Source organism: Salvelinus fontinalis, chromosome 6 (assembly GCF_029448725.1).
Source record: "Salvelinus fontinalis isolate EN_2023a chromosome 6, ASM2944872v1, whole genome shotgun sequence".
Classification (NCBI taxonomy): domain Eukaryota; kingdom Metazoa; phylum Chordata; class Actinopteri; order Salmoniformes; family Salmonidae; genus Salvelinus; species Salvelinus fontinalis.
The window spans coordinates 20,459,365-20,475,045 of NC_074670.1; the positions used below are offsets into that span (position 1 = coordinate 20,459,365).

General features: G+C 44.4%; 2 protein-coding genes across 3 annotated transcripts; both read left to right on the forward strand.

The window, feature by feature from the left end:
* The first annotated feature begins 3,821 nt into the window (after positions 1-3,821).
* On the forward strand, positions 3,822-5,933 carry LOC129857325 (popeye domain-containing protein 3-like). The gene is made up of 3 exons (XM_055925455.1): positions 3,822-4,536; positions 4,641-4,749; positions 5,290-5,933. The coding sequence occupies exons 1-3, from the start codon at positions 4,034-4,036 to the stop codon at positions 5,614-5,616; spliced, it is 939 nt and encodes a 312-aa protein (XP_055781430.1). The 5' UTR covers positions 3,822-4,033; the 3' UTR covers positions 5,617-5,933.
* Positions 5,934-6,080: 147 nt separating this feature from the next.
* Positions 6,081-15,451, forward strand: LOC129857324 (blood vessel epicardial substance-like). Of its 2 annotated transcripts, none has more exons than XM_055925453.1 (8): positions 6,081-6,540; positions 7,232-7,508; positions 11,071-11,195; positions 11,864-12,051; positions 12,229-12,337; positions 12,586-12,753; positions 13,507-13,648; positions 14,900-15,451. In XM_055925453.1, exons 2-8 carry the CDS (start codon positions 7,244-7,246, stop codon positions 15,034-15,036), a joined length of 1,134 nt encoding a protein of 377 aa, XP_055781428.1. In that variant the 5' UTR covers positions 6,081-6,540; positions 7,232-7,243; the 3' UTR covers positions 15,037-15,451. The 2 variants fall into 2 exon arrangements, with proteins under 2 accessions (XP_055781428.1, XP_055781429.1); XM_055925454.1 differs by lacking the exon at positions 14,900-15,451 and adding an exon at positions 14,054-14,101.
* The last annotated feature ends 230 nt before the right edge of the window (positions 15,452-15,681 follow it).

A 15,681-nucleotide genomic window follows, 5' to 3' on the forward strand; every position in this document is an offset into this window, starting at 1 on the left:
AGGGGGATAACCACTCCTAGCATCAAGTTAGTCACAACAGCTGAAACCAGGGTTCGATTCCACCACTACATACCTTCAGACTGTCCCTTACTGTTTCCATCTCCCATAGACAGTTGTGGTAACCTTCAGTTTGAAAAGAGGGCAAGAATTCCTCAGAGAGAGAGAGGGTGACTGAGTGAGACAGAGGTGGAGGGCTGAGAGAGAGAGCGAATGAGAGATAGGGGGACTGAGTGAGACAGAGGTGGAGGGCTGAGAGAGAGAGCGAATGAGAAAGAGAGAGATAGGGTGACTGAGTGAGACAGAGGTGGAGGGCTGAGAGAGGGAGCGAATGAGAGAGAGAGAGATAGGGGGACTGAGTGAGACAGGTGGAGGGCTGAGAGAGAGAGCGAATGAGAGAGAGAGAGAGAGAGGGTGACTGAGTGAGACAGGTGGAGGGCTGAGAGAGAGAGTGAAAGAGAGAAAGCACTCACACAAACACAGAGGATGTATTTAGCTCTCTCTGTCTGTCTGACATACTGAAGGATTTGGACCCAGGGGATCTCTGCATGTGATTGCAGCATGTCCTAAATATTTCACTGCCTGAGTTTTCAGTCCTCTGCAGCTCTGTGATTCTCAATGTCACCTTGACTGTCTGGTCAGGTAGGCAGCAGCTCACCAGGGGAAACTGCAGTGGGTTATTTTAGCCCAGATAGATCACTCCTGCCTCCCTACTGTTAGTCTATCACTGTGATTTATGATGTCGTGGTCTGAAAACAGAGAGATCAAGGAGGGGGAAAGACACACACACACACACACACACACACACACACACACACACACACACACACACACACACACACACACACACACACACACACACACACACACACACACACACACACACACACACACACACACACACACAACCTCTCATTAGAGTTGAGCTGTTTCATCCCCCCAGGGTCCATCCTACTCACCTTTACACCTATAGCAGGGTCCATCCTACTCACCTTTACACCTATAGCAGGGTCCACCCTACTCACCTTTACACCTATAGCAGGGTCCATCCTACTCACCTTTACACCTGTAGCAGGGTCCATCCTACTCACCTTTACACCTATAGCAGGGTCCACCCTACTCACCTTTACACCTATAGCAGGGTCCACCCTACTCACCTTTACACCTATAGCAGGGTCCATCCTACTCACCTTTACACCTATAGCAGGGTCCACCCTATTCACCTTTACAACTGTAGCAGGGTCCATCCTACTCACCTTTACACCTATAGCAGGGTCCACCCTATTCACCTTTACAACTGCAGCAGGGTCCATCCTACTCACCTTTACACCTATAGCAGGGTCCATCCTACTCAACTTTACACCTATAGCAGGGTCCATCCTACTCACCTTTACACCTATAGCAGGGTCCATCATACTCACCTTTACACCTATAGCAGGGTCCACCCTACTCACCTTTACACCTATAGCAGGGTCCATCCTACTCACCTTTACACCTGTAGCAGGGTCCATCCTACTCACCTTTACACCTATAGCAGGATCCACCCTACTCACCTTTACACCTATAGCAGGGTCCACCCTACTCACCTTTACACCTATAGCATGGTCCATCCTACTCACCTTTACACCTATAGCAGGGTCCACCCTATTCACCTTTACAACTGTAGCAGGGTCCATCCTACTCACCTTTACACCTATAGCAGGGTCCACCCTATTCACCTTTACAACTGCAGCAGGGTCCATCCTACTCACCTTTACACCTATAGCAGGGTCCACCCTATTCACCTTTACAACTGTAGCAGGGTCCATCCTACTCACCTTTACACCTATAGCAGGGTCCATCCTACTCACCTTTACACCTATAGCAAGGTCCATCCTACTCAACCTTTACACCTATAGCAGGGTCCATCCTACTCACCTTTACACCTATAGCAGGGTCCATCCTACTCACCTTTACACCTATAGCAGGGTCCATTCTACTCACCTTTACACCTATAGCAAGGTCCATCCTACTCACCTTTACACCTATAGCAAGGTCCATCCTACTCACCTTTACACCTATAGCAGGGTCCATCCTACTCACCTTTACACCTATAGCAGGGTCCATCCTACTCACCTTTACACCTATAGCAGGGTCCACCTTACTCACCTTTACACCTATAGCAGGGTCCATCCTACTCACCTTTACACCTGTAGCAGGGTCCATCCTACTCACCTTTACACCTGCAGCAGGGTCCACCCTACTCACCTTTACACCTATAGCAGGGTCCACCCTACTCACCTTTACACCTATAGCAGGGTCCACCCTATTCACCTTTACAACTGCAGCAGGGTCCATCCTACTCACCTTTACACCTATAGCAGGGTCCATCCTACTCACCTTTACACCTATAGCAGGGTCCATCCTACTCACCTTTACACCTATAGCAGGGTCCATCCTACTCACCTTTACACCTATAGCAGGGTCCATCCTACTCACCTTTACACCTATAGCAGGGTCCACCCTACTCACCTTTACACCTATAGCAGGGTCCATCCTACTCACCTTTACACCTGTAGCAGGGTCCATCCTACTCGCCTTTACACCTATAGCAGGGTCCACCCTACTCGCCTTTACACCTATAGCAGGGTCCATCCTACTCACCTTTACACCTATAGCAAGGTCCATCCTACTCAACCTTTACACCTATAGCAGGGTCCATCCTACTCACCTTTACACCTATAGCAGGGTCCATCCTACTCACCTTTACACCTATAGCATGGTCCATTCTACTCACCTTTACACCTATAGCAAGGTCCATCCTACTCACCTTTACACCTATAGCAAGGTCCATCCTACTCACCTTTACACCTATAGCAGGGTCCATCCTACTCACCTTTACACCTATAGCAGGGTCCATCCTACTCACCTTTACACCTATAGCAGGGTCCACCCTACTCACCTTTACACCTATAGCAGGGTCCATCCTACTCACCTTTACACCTGTAGCAGGGTCCATCCTACTCACCTTTACACCTGCAGCAGGGTCCACCCTACTCACCTTTACACCTATAGCAGGGTCCACCCTACTCACCTTTACACCTATAGCAGGGTCCACCCTATTCACCTTTACAACTGCAGCAGGGTCCATCCTTTACACCTATAGCAGGGTCCATCCTACTCACCTTTACACCTATAGCAGGGTCCATCCTACTCACCTTTACACCTATAGCAGGGTCCACCCTACTCGCCTTTACACCTATAGCAGGGTCCACCCTACTCGCCTTTACACCTATAGCAGGGTCCACCCTACTCGCCTTTACACCTATAGCAGGGTCCACCCTATTCACCTTTACAACTGTAGCAGGGTCCACCCTATTCACCTTTACAACTGTAGCAGGGTCCATCCTACTCACCTTTACACCTATAGCAGGGTCCATCCTACTCACCTTTACACCTGTAGCAGGGTCCATCCTACTCACCTTTACACCTGTCGCAGAACAAGAAACAAGTAGAGGAAAATGATACAACCCTACTGAGTTGTTGGAGACCACCTTCTGTCAGAGACCTTGGAGGCTTATCATTCATCATCACAATCTTCTCTTAATCAGGCAAATTCATAACACCATCATCACAGTGTATGTTTAGTGAGTTTGAGAATTATCAGAGATTTGCATTGAAAGGTAAACATTTTAGGCCTACTTGGTGGTGTTGTGTAATGTAATTTGCTTAGGTTGTAAGTTGATGAATGCGTCATTTGATATCCGTACATCTCAATATCGCATTTCAATTATTGGATTTATCCTAGACGTCATGTGCATAGAAAATATGGTTTGGATGAGCCGGATAGAGCTTTAAACAGTAGGACGTCAGGACCAAGGGGAGCAGTTACTTAGCCACCCCCGTCCCGATACCCGGGTCATATTTTAAGAGGTGATATAATCAAAATTTAGGGCGATTACATTTTAGGGTGGAAGTCTCGGTGACGTTTCATTTATTCGTTTTCTCTTACCACCTCTCAGTTTTCTGAAAAGTGACGTGCTCCACACGCGCGACAATGGAGGCGCCAGAATTTTTCCCACCTTCTGAAAACTTGACGGCGGCTGTCGTGCACCCGTTATGCGAAGAATGGAAGGGGGGATCCGAGGGTGCCATCTTCCACCTCGCCAGTATTTTCCTTGTTTTGGGGTTCATGGGAGGGAGCGGGTTCTATGGGCTCCTCTACTTGTTTACCTTTCTGACGCTCGGTTTCTTCTGCACAACCATTTGGTCATGGTCGGACGCGTGCACCACCGACACCTTTTTGTGGAATTTCGCTCTCTTTGGGATATGTGCGGTTCAAGTTGTGCACGTCGCCTACCGGTTGAGGAACGTTACTTTCGAAAAGGAGTTTCAAGATCTGTACAGCTACCTGTTCAAAAAGCTGGGGGTGTCGCTCACCCACTTCGGCAAGATAGTCGCCTGCTGTGAAGGGGACATCCACACCATAGAGAAAGACCACTGTTTTGCCATGGAGGGCAAGACTGCTATTGATAAGCTGTCCGTTCTTCTGTCCGGCAGGTGCATTTCAACTTCACTTTGACATTTTATCCAACTGTATTTGGTGTTATGTCATATAAAATAGCCTAATGTCCCACTTTTTTTTTTATTTTTATTTTTTACAGAATTCGTGTGACAGTAAATGGAGAGTTTTTACATGACATATATCCTTTCCAGTTTCTCGATTCACCTGAATGGGACTCTCTCCGGCCGTCAGAGGAGGGAGTTTTCCAGGTAAATAGTAAACTGATCGAATAAAGGCATATACACTGAGTATACAACACATTGGGAACACCTGCTCTTTCCATGACATAGACTGACCAGGTGAATCCAGGTGAAAACTAGGATCCCTTATTGATGTCACTTGTTAAATCCACTTCAATCAGTGTAGATGAAGGGGAGGAGACAGGTTAAAGAATGATGTTTAAGCCTTGAGACAATTGAGATATGTATTGTGTATGTGCGCCATTCAGAGGGTGAATGGGAAAGACAAAAGATCGAAGTGCCTTTGAAATGGGGTATGGTAGTAGGTGCCCGGCGCACCGGGTTGTGTCAAGAACTGCAAGCTGCTGGGTTTTTCACGCGCAACAGTTTCCCGTGTGTATCAATAATGGTCCACCACCCAAAGGACATCCAGCCAACTTGACACAACTGTGGGAAGCATTGGAGTCCACATTGGCCAACATCCCTGTCGGGAGTGCAACTCAATGCTAAGAAGGTGTTCCTAATGTTTGGTATACTCAGTGTATAAGCGTTCGTGTTTTCTTTCCCCAGGTGACCCTGCGTGCAGATAATTGCTGTAGGTACGTTTCTTGGAGACGTAAGAAACTGTACCTACTCTTCGCCAAGCACCGCTATATCGCCAAGGTCTTTGCGCTCGTGGTGCGGAATGACATCGCGGACAAGCTGTACTCCCTCAACGACAAGGCGTTCGACAGCCGCGGGTTCCGATATGATCTCCGGTTACCCACCTACTGTCACGTGTCCCCGTTGCCAGAATTAGACCGAACAGATGGGTTCCTACGAGTCCCAGCGCAATATGACCATGGCCACCGTGGCCGTGTCCCTATAACTATAACGGCACCCGAAGAGACTGACTAGTGACTGGAACGGAACTTTTAAATGTTTGTTTTTCATTAATGGATGTTGTTTTTGTCTGTTTGTTATCCTCAAGTCCTTAGGCTATGGATATGGCATAAGCTATGTAGTTTACGCATCAACATAGAATACATTGTAGCACATCAAGTAACCCTCCACTTGGTTTTGCCAGACATCATGCAATAGGCGCGCGCGGGTGCGTGTGTGGGGGGGATTTTCTCTGCATCAAAATACCAGTGAAATGTTACCCCCTGATTCCTGCTTATGTTTTATAGTGCACTTTACTACCTGTCTGTCTTAAATTGAGACTGTATATTCAATTGCCTTATTGAGTTTTTTTTGTCAATATCTATGTTTAATCATAAAAAAGTATTAACAATGCAATGTGGCCCTATACGTTTTGTATCTCGAATAACTTTCATTAGGCCTGCAACATTTTCTTCGGAGAGCGTGAATTTCTGCGGAGCAGTCAACAGGTGAGTGTCAATCACTTTCTCGCGCTGATCATGGCGCTGACCTTGGTGCTGATCTCATTAATATCCGCTCTTGTCACCCCATCACGTAGCTCATGTCACCTCTGGAGGGTGAAGGAGCACTGTTCAATTAGGTTTACCAACATCTCGAAACACATAACACGATTCACTCGACTGGCTTCATAATATTTGCTGGCTGCTAGGCTATATTATCAGTTCTCAAAAAGGGAAGTTTTACCTCCCCCTGTTGGCGTGCCCGGACTTTGCAGGTGCGCAGCGACGGATAGTGTTGACTGCTGTCCCCTCGCCTCTTGCCCATTTTAGTCAATGCCTGTCAGCTCGCTGGAATGTGCGACTCACATTGTGCAGTCCCCCAGCTCGCGAGGACCTTACATTTATAGCTCCTCAATACTTGTCCATTGTTTTCTATTCGTGATCGATTGTTGTCAGATTGGTAAGTTACATCTCCCATTCTCTGTTATTTTACTCTGACTGAGTGGTGAAAGGAAAGTTAACGCTCAAACAAATTAGGCTATTTCTTATAGAAATAGCCGTCAGCCGATAGGTCCCGTTAATTTTCTACAAGCAGCGTATTGTAGCCGACTCATTTCGCACTTTTTCCATGTCCATTTCATAATCTATATCTGAGGGACTGGCAGTCAAATATTGTTGCGCGTTGGTCGGCAGATCCGCTCAAAAACACAGCAACGTTAAAGTGAAACCTTTCAATATCACTCCAGTGCTGTATGATCGGTATGATGAATTCCCAGGCTATTTACAGTATTAAATCAGTTAATTGCTGAATCAAATATGAACTTGACAGTGTCAGTAGGCCTATAAGCATCTCAAACGTTATTCTAATGCATTACTACATAAAAGAAAACATTTGGAAATACAGTAATCTGTTATGAAAATCTATTAAAACCTGAGGATATTGAGATTGTGATAATGACAAATTGATGTACACTATGAGAACAGCAGCAGCGTGAATTGACATTACAACTGCAAAAATCTGCTGTTTCTTCCACCAATCCTGTAACACTTAACTTGAAAGGTACCAACATAATAATACATTCATAACATGTACATACCCCATTCATAAGCAGTACATAAACAACCACAACACCCTCCCCACCTCTCTCTAGGTGAGGATCAGGATGTCTACCTCTCCAGAGATGACCAGTAGCCTGTTCTACACCACCCTGGCCCCCCTGCGGTCGGCAGTCCCTGGGTCTGTACCCGGGGCTGGAGGTGGAGGTCTGGTGATGACCACCATGGAGCCCAACGTAACCTCCTGTGAGGAGTGGGAGGAGGCCCACCACCTGCTGTTCCACCTGGGGAACCTGTCTCTCCTCCTGGGCCTTGTCATCCCCACCACCCTGACCCTGCACATGATCCTGCTGCGCCTCATGCTGATGACAGGTGGCTCCATTCTGGCCTCTGCTGGCCCAGATTACAGTCCAACTCGGTGGTCATGATACGATTGCATTACACACTTTTCAGTTTCATTACCAGCTCTACCACCACAGTATCTCTCCCTTCTCTCCAAAGTATTCACTCGTTCACTCCCCCTCAAGGATTCATATGCATTGAATTGCTTTTAGAAATGTGATAAACACTATAGTGAGTGAACGAGTCCAAACTTCCTGGAGATGGGGGAGTTGATGCGGTAGTATAGCTGGAAAGGGACTGAGCAGAGTGGAATGATATCATACCATATGACCACTATGTTGGTGGTAGTACAACTGGGAAAGGGACTGAGCAGAGTGGAATGATATCATATCATATGACCACTATGTTGGTGGTAGTACAACTGGGAAAGGGACTGAGCAGAGTGGAATGATATCATACCATATGACCACTATGTTGGTCGTAGTACAACTGGGAAAGGGACTGAGCAGAGTGGAATGATATCATATCGTATGACCACTATGTTGGTCGTAGTACAACTGGGAAAGGGACTGAGCAGAGTGGAATGATATCATACCATATGACCACTATGTTGGTCGTAGTACAACTGGGAAAGGGACTGAGCAGAGTGGAATGATATCATATCGTATGACCACTATGTTGGTCGTAGTACAACTGGGAAAGGGACTGAGCAGAGTGGAATGATATCATACCATATGACCACTATGTTGGTCGTAGTACAACTGGGAAAGGGACTGAGCAGAGTGGAATGATATCATATCGTATGACCACTATGTTGGTCGTAGTACAACTGGGAAAGGGACTGAGCAGAGTGGAATGATATCATATCATATGACCACTATGTTGGTCGTAGTACAACTGGGAAAGGGACTGAGCAGAGTGGAATGATATCATATCATATGACCACTATATTAGTGGTAGTACAACTGGGAAAGGGACTGAGCAGAGTGGAATGACATCATATCATATGACCACTATGTTGGTCGTAGTACAACTGGGAAGACACTGAGTAGAGTGGAATGATATCATATAATATGACCACTATGTTGGTGGTAGTACAACTGGGAAAGGGACTGAGCAGAGTGGAATGATATCATATCATATGACCACTATGTTGGTGGTAGTACAACTGGGAAAGGGACTGAGCAGAGTGGAATGATATCATATCATATGACCACTATGTTGGTCGTAGTACAACTGGAAAAGGGACTGAGCAGAGTGGAATGATATCATATCATATGACCACTATGTTGGTGGTAGTACAACTGTGAAAGGGACTGAGCAGAGTGGAATGATATCATATCATATGACCACTATGTTGGTCGTAGTACAACTGGAAAAGGGACTGAGCAGAGTGGAATGATATCATATCATATGACCACTATGTTGGTCGTAGTACAACTGGGAAAGGGACTGAGCAGAGTGGAATGATATCATATCAAATGACCACTACGTTGGTCGTAGTACAACTGGGAAAGACACTGAGTAGAGTGGAATGATATCATATCATATGACCACTACGTTGGTCGTAGTACAACTGGGAAAGACACTGAGTAGAGTGGAATGATATCATATAATATGACCACTATGTTGGTGGTAGTACAACTGGGAAAGGGACTGAGCAGAGTGGAATGATATCATATCATATGACCACTATGTTGGTCGTAGTACAACTGGGAAAGACACTGAGCAGAGTGGAATGATATCATATCATATGACCACTATGTTGGTCGTAGTACAACTGGGAAAGACACTGAGTAGAGTGGAATGATATCATATAATATGACCACTATATTGGTGGTAGTACAACTGGGAAAAACACTAGAGTGGAATGATATCATATCATATGACCACTATGTTGGTGGTAGTACAACTGGGAAAAACACTAAGTAGAGTGGAATGATATCATATCATATGACCACTATGTTGGTCGTAGTACAACTGGGAAAAACACTAAGTAGAGTGGAATGATATCATATCATATGACCACTATGTTGGTGGTAGTACAACTGGGAAAGGGACTGAGCAGAGTGGAATGATATCATATCGTATGACCACTATGTTGGTCGTAGTACAACTGGGAAAGGGACTGAGCAGAGTGGAATGATATCATATCATATTACCACTATGTTGGTGGTAGTACAACTGGGAAAGACACTGAGCAGAGTGGAATGATATCATATCATATTACCACTATGTTGGTCGTAGTACAACTGGGAAAGGGACTGAGCAGACTGGAATGATATCATATCATATGACCACTATGTTGGTGGTAGTACAACTGGGAAAGACACTGAGCAGAGTGGAATGATATCATATCATATGACCACTATGTTGGTCGTAGTACAACTGGGAAAGGGACTGAGCAGAGTGGAATGATATCATATCATATGACCACTATGTTGGTGGTAGTACAACTGGGAAAGGGACTGAGCAGAGTGGAATGATATCATATCATATGACCACTATGTTGGTCGTAGTACAACTGGGAAAGGGACTGAGCAGAGTGGAATGATATCATATCATATGACCACTATGTTGGTCGTAGTACAACTGGGAAAGACACTGAGTAGAGTGGAATGATATATCATATGACCACTATGTTGGTCGTAGTACAACTGGGAAAGACACTGAGTAGAGTGGAATGATATCATATAATATGACCACTATGTTGGTGGTAGTACAACTGGGAAAGACACTGAGTAGAGTGGAATGATATCATATCATATGACCACTATGTTGGTCATAGTACAACTGGGGAAAGGGACTGAGCAGAGTGGAATGATATCATATCATTTGACCACTATGTAGGTGGTAGTACAACTGGGAAAGACACTGAGTAGAGTGGAATGATGTCATATGACCACTATGTTGGTCGTAGTACAACTGGGGAAAGGGACTGAGCAGAGTGGAATGATATCATATCATATGACCACTATATTGGTGGTAGTACAGCTGGGAAAGACACTGAGTAGAGTGGAATGATATCATATCATATGACCACTATATTGGTGGTAGTACAACTGGGAAAGGGACTGAGCAGAGTGGAATGATATCATATCATATGACCACTATGTTGGTGGTAGTACAACTGGGAAAGGGACTGAGCAGACTGGAATGATATCATATCATATTACCACTATGTTGGTGGTAGTACAACTGGGAAAGGGACTGAGCAGAGTGGAATGATATCATATCGTATGACCACTATGTTGGTCGTAGTACAACTGGGAAAGGGACTGAGCAGAGTGGAATGATATCATATCGTATGACCACTATGTTGGTGGTAGTACAACTGTGAAAGGGACTGAGCAGAGTGGAATGATATCATATCGTATGACCACTATGTTGGTCGTAGTACAACTGTGAAAGGGACTGAGCAGAGTGGAATGATATCATATCGTATGACCACTATGTTGGTGGTAGTACAGCTGCCTACTGGAGTTTTCTCAAACTAGTTTAAGAATTTACCGCTATAGGGCAATATGAGGATATAACTCAACCAATAACAACTCAAGTGTGCTTTATTACTTCCTGTTCCTGTCCCTGACAGGAAGCTGTCTGTTCATCACCTGGGCAACGCTGTACCGGTGTAATCTGGATGTCATGGTGTGGAACGTGGTCTTCCTGCTGGTCAACTTCATGCACTTCTTCTACCTGGTCTACAAACGCAGACCTGTGAGTTCTGCCCCAACCCAACACAGTCCAGTTAGAGGCAGACTGTGGTCCATTTATATACAGTACATACATACAGCTTAGAGTAGATACAAGTTGCCTGGAACAGTTATTTTGATGAGGACTTTTGGAGATTAGTTTTCCATTGTGTCTCTCAGCGGTGAGACAGCGCCACATCCCCCTGGGGTTGGGGCCACTCTGTCTCTCTCTACCTAAATGAGATGCAGGTCTTTCAAATGCACTGCTGCAGCCAGGGGACTTCCAGTGTGTATTGGGCATTCACATAACTTACAGAATGGGACCACCTCTCCTCATAACAAGAAAGAAAGTTATGTTTACATCTATACTGCTGTCCTCTTCACTCCCATGTCTCCACTCCTCCCTCCATCTACTAACACTGAATGACATACATGAGTGAATTGAGTCCTATCAATTCAATATCAAGGATGAGTAGAACTTGGTGGCCCTCACTTTATGTTGGCTGCTGTGGTGACATTGTATTAAAGACCCTAAAATATACCTAATGCCTGGTCCTTTATGTTACACCCTGTGGTTATCCACCCTGAATCAGGAGCCTAGCTCAAGTCACGTCAATCATCCATCATAACACTTTATATTCCACTCTATCAGCTATAGACAATGAGCTGTAACCGTGTTATGTCTTCTGTCAGATTAAGATTGACAGGGAGCTGAAGTCAGTGTACAAGCGGATGTTTGAGCCTCTTCACGTGCGCGAGGCCCTGTTCCAGAGACTGACGGGCCAATTCTGCACCATCCAGAGCCTGAAGAAGGGACAGGTGTATGCTGCCGAGGACAAGACCTCTGTGGATGAGCGCCTCAGTATCCTCCTTAAAGGAAAGTAGGTATCACTCTGAGACATCTCCCTGTCACCTATCTACCATGTCATTCCACCCCAGGTTTTCCCTGAATGATGATCAATAATGATAATAATAATGATCAATAAGGTTTAGCAGTATCTGTGAGCATTTGATCCATCCATGGTCATCTATGTTGACTATATGTTTTTGTGCGACAGAATGAAGGTGTCATATCGAGGTCATTTCCTCCATAACATCTACACGAACGCCTTCATCGACTCCCCTGAGTTCAGATCAACCCAGATGAACAGAGGAGAAAAATTCCAGGTAACTAGACACTCAGATTATTGAATGTACCATTTTTTTTTTTTTGTATTCTTTTTGTATTCTTTTTGTATTTTATATATATATATATATATATATATATATATATATATATATATAGGTGTTCCTATATAACCCAATTTACCACTAACCCATATTCCAGTTCATAGTGTATCCATACTGGGTAAAACCAAACATGATAGGGCAGGTTTGTTACCATGACAACCCGTGACTTGTTGATTCATTTACAGGTGACCATCATGGCGGAGGAGAACTGTAAGTTCCTGTGTTGGTCCAGAGAGAGGCTCACCTACTTCCTGGAGTCTGACTCCTTCCTGAACGAGGTGTTCAGGTACCTCATTGGCAAAGACATCACCAACAAGCTGTACTCGCTCAACGACCCCACTCTCAGTGACAAGGTGGGTTTAGTCACTGTTCAGAAATTGAGACACTGTAGTTTGTATTGTCTACAAACATACACGGATTGTACAAAACATTAGGAGCACCTTCCTAATGTTGAGTTGCACCCCCCTTTGCCTTCAGAATAGCCTCAATTTGTTGGGGCATGGACTCTACAAGGTGTCCAAAGTGTTCCACATGGATGCTAGCCCATGTTGACTCCAATGCTTCCCACAGTTATGTCAAGTTGGCTAGATGTCCTTTGGGTGGTGGACCATTCTTGATACACATGGGCAACTGTGAGTGTGAAAAACCCAGCAGCGTTGCAGTTCTTGACACACTCAAACCGGTGCACCTGGCACCATACCCTGTTCAAAGGCACTGAAATCTTTTGTCTTGTCCATTCACCCTCTGACTGGCACACATACACAATCCACGTCTCAACTGTCTCAAGTCTTAAAAATTCTTCTTTAACCTGTATCCCCTTCATCTACAATGATTGAAGTGGAGTTAACAAGTGACATCAATAAGGGATCATAGCTTTCATCTGGATTCACATGGTCAGTCTATGTCATGGGAAGAGCAGGTATTCCTAATGTTTTGTACACACAGTGTAATTTTGATTTGGTCATTAACCTTCCTAAATTATGAATTGTCTCCTTAGATTCAAATAACAATGATTATGTAAGAAAATATTATGATGATGGTGGTGGTGACACCGATCATAACAATGATGACGATAACAATAACGATGACTATGTTGACATGAACAGGCAGCGAAGAAGATGGAGCGTCAGCCCAGCCTGTGCTCCCAGGTCTCTATGATGCAGATGAGGAACAGCATGGGCAGCACCAGTGACACCGATGACATCCTGAACCAGATCCACCGTGGAGGCTCCAGTGGATCTTCACATCGTAAGTCTCACCACCTCCCATCAAGCTGTGATACTATTGGCCCATCTGTCAGTGTCTAACAACCTGATTAGCTATTGAGTCTGAAAAAGACTGACAGTATCATTCTTGTAATGCCACCTTTTAATAGTGACAAAGTTTCGATTCACAGTGAATCTTTGCCAGGTTAATAGTAGCTGTTATACAGTCACTTAATTTACTCAAATCATGAGGCAATCTGGGTTGAGTCCGTCTTCATCGTTTAGCCCTCATATCCTCTCTGATGTGTGATGTTAACAGTCACTAAATCCTTGTTTATTAGGGGTTTAGTTCCAATCTGACAACATTGTTTACTAAGTGTTGTGTTCTAGTTAGAGTTGTTCTCTGACATTGTTTCTCCTGTCCCTCCTCCCCCCCCTCCTCCTCTAGCTGTGAATCAACCCACTCTCTCAGATCACACCTTGCCCTGAAGGGGGTGTAAGACTATCTATTTTCTCTCCCTCCCACTGCCCTCAAATTCACCTTCCCAATGCCTGAGTCCCAGATCTGTTTGTGCTGTCTTGCCAACTATCATTTGGTGTGACAATGACATAGGAGTTGGCAAGACAATTGAAACAGATCTGGGACTCGGGCTAGTTCATTCCCTCAAACCCAACCCTAAATATTTAACCCTACAGCTCTGCACTATGTTGCCTGTTCTAAAACGAGTGATCCCCGGTAACCTGGTTTGTCCTTTTAACATCTTCAAAGTTCAGTGTTTAAGAGTAGGACAGCATTCATTCATATCATCCATCCTGTAGTAATAGTGCTGCTGTCCAGCTCCTACTGGAACACTTTCAGTATTTACACATACAAGACACTCTTTAACCCCAATAGCTTCTACATTATCCTGTTGCAATTTCCATATCAAATGTAGGGATTGAATTGCAAATGTGAGGGATATGTCTGGAAAAGGATTCAGAGTGCTTTTGTTTTCTTACCATGTTGATTTAACTTCACACTGTCTTCCCCCTGTCTCCAACACAAGTATGTGAAATTAGGGCCTATCTGTGTATTCTGTCAAATGTGTGGTTGTGATTCTGTTTTGTTTTTAAAGTATTGTCATATGAGTCAGAAGGAAGGCTTGTGGAATTTGTGACCTATGACAACCTCGTTTGTGTCACCTTGATGGTGTGTTTGTCTGTGACCATATGGAAACACACACGGTTATATTAAAAAAACACACACACACACACACCTCTTTTCCCACCCTAATCGTTGTGTCCTTCTTTCCAGAAAAATCTCCTGGCTCCAAGACATCCAAAACGATGAAGCCCATTGAAGAACAAATGGAAGATGACGTCTTTATAGAGTCTGAGCCAGACACTCCTGTTAAGAAACGCCACACCCACTCGACATCCATAGAGGTGTAAGATGTGACATTATCCTACAACAGTGCTGACCACCCACCTATATTGTAATCTGATACAGACCCTGGTTAGTTATGGTAGAATAACTTAAACAATAGCTTGAAAAAGGCTTTTACATTATCAAAATATCTATCTACATGTATCTAGAAAACGGAACTGCACATTTTGGCATCTCACTTTGTCTTGTAGTGTTTGGTATTATTGTGAGTTTGTAGCTGGTGTACTTTTTAAATCCTGTTTGATTGGATGTTGTACAATGCCTTTGCTGTTCATTCCTACACAGTGAGTGTTCAAAAAAGTATTAAGTGTCACAACCAAAACATTTTATTGTAAGCACAACCTCTGAGGAAGGTTTCTTTTAAATATTTTACTCATTGTGTGACATATTGTATGATAAATTCTCTTATTTATACACTGAGCTTCTGCATGGTTGTGTGTTGATGAATGTAGAGATTTAACAAGTTAAACCTCCTGGTCAATGCTAACCATTTGAGGCTGTTGTGCTGTTTTTTCACGGCTATAATTACACAAGCTTGGGATCACTCTTTTATGCCATGATTGTTACCTTGTTACCATGATTAATTACTCAGAGGGAACACCTGAAAAAGAAATCAACAGAATTGATGCATAGCTCGTAGACCTCTGCTT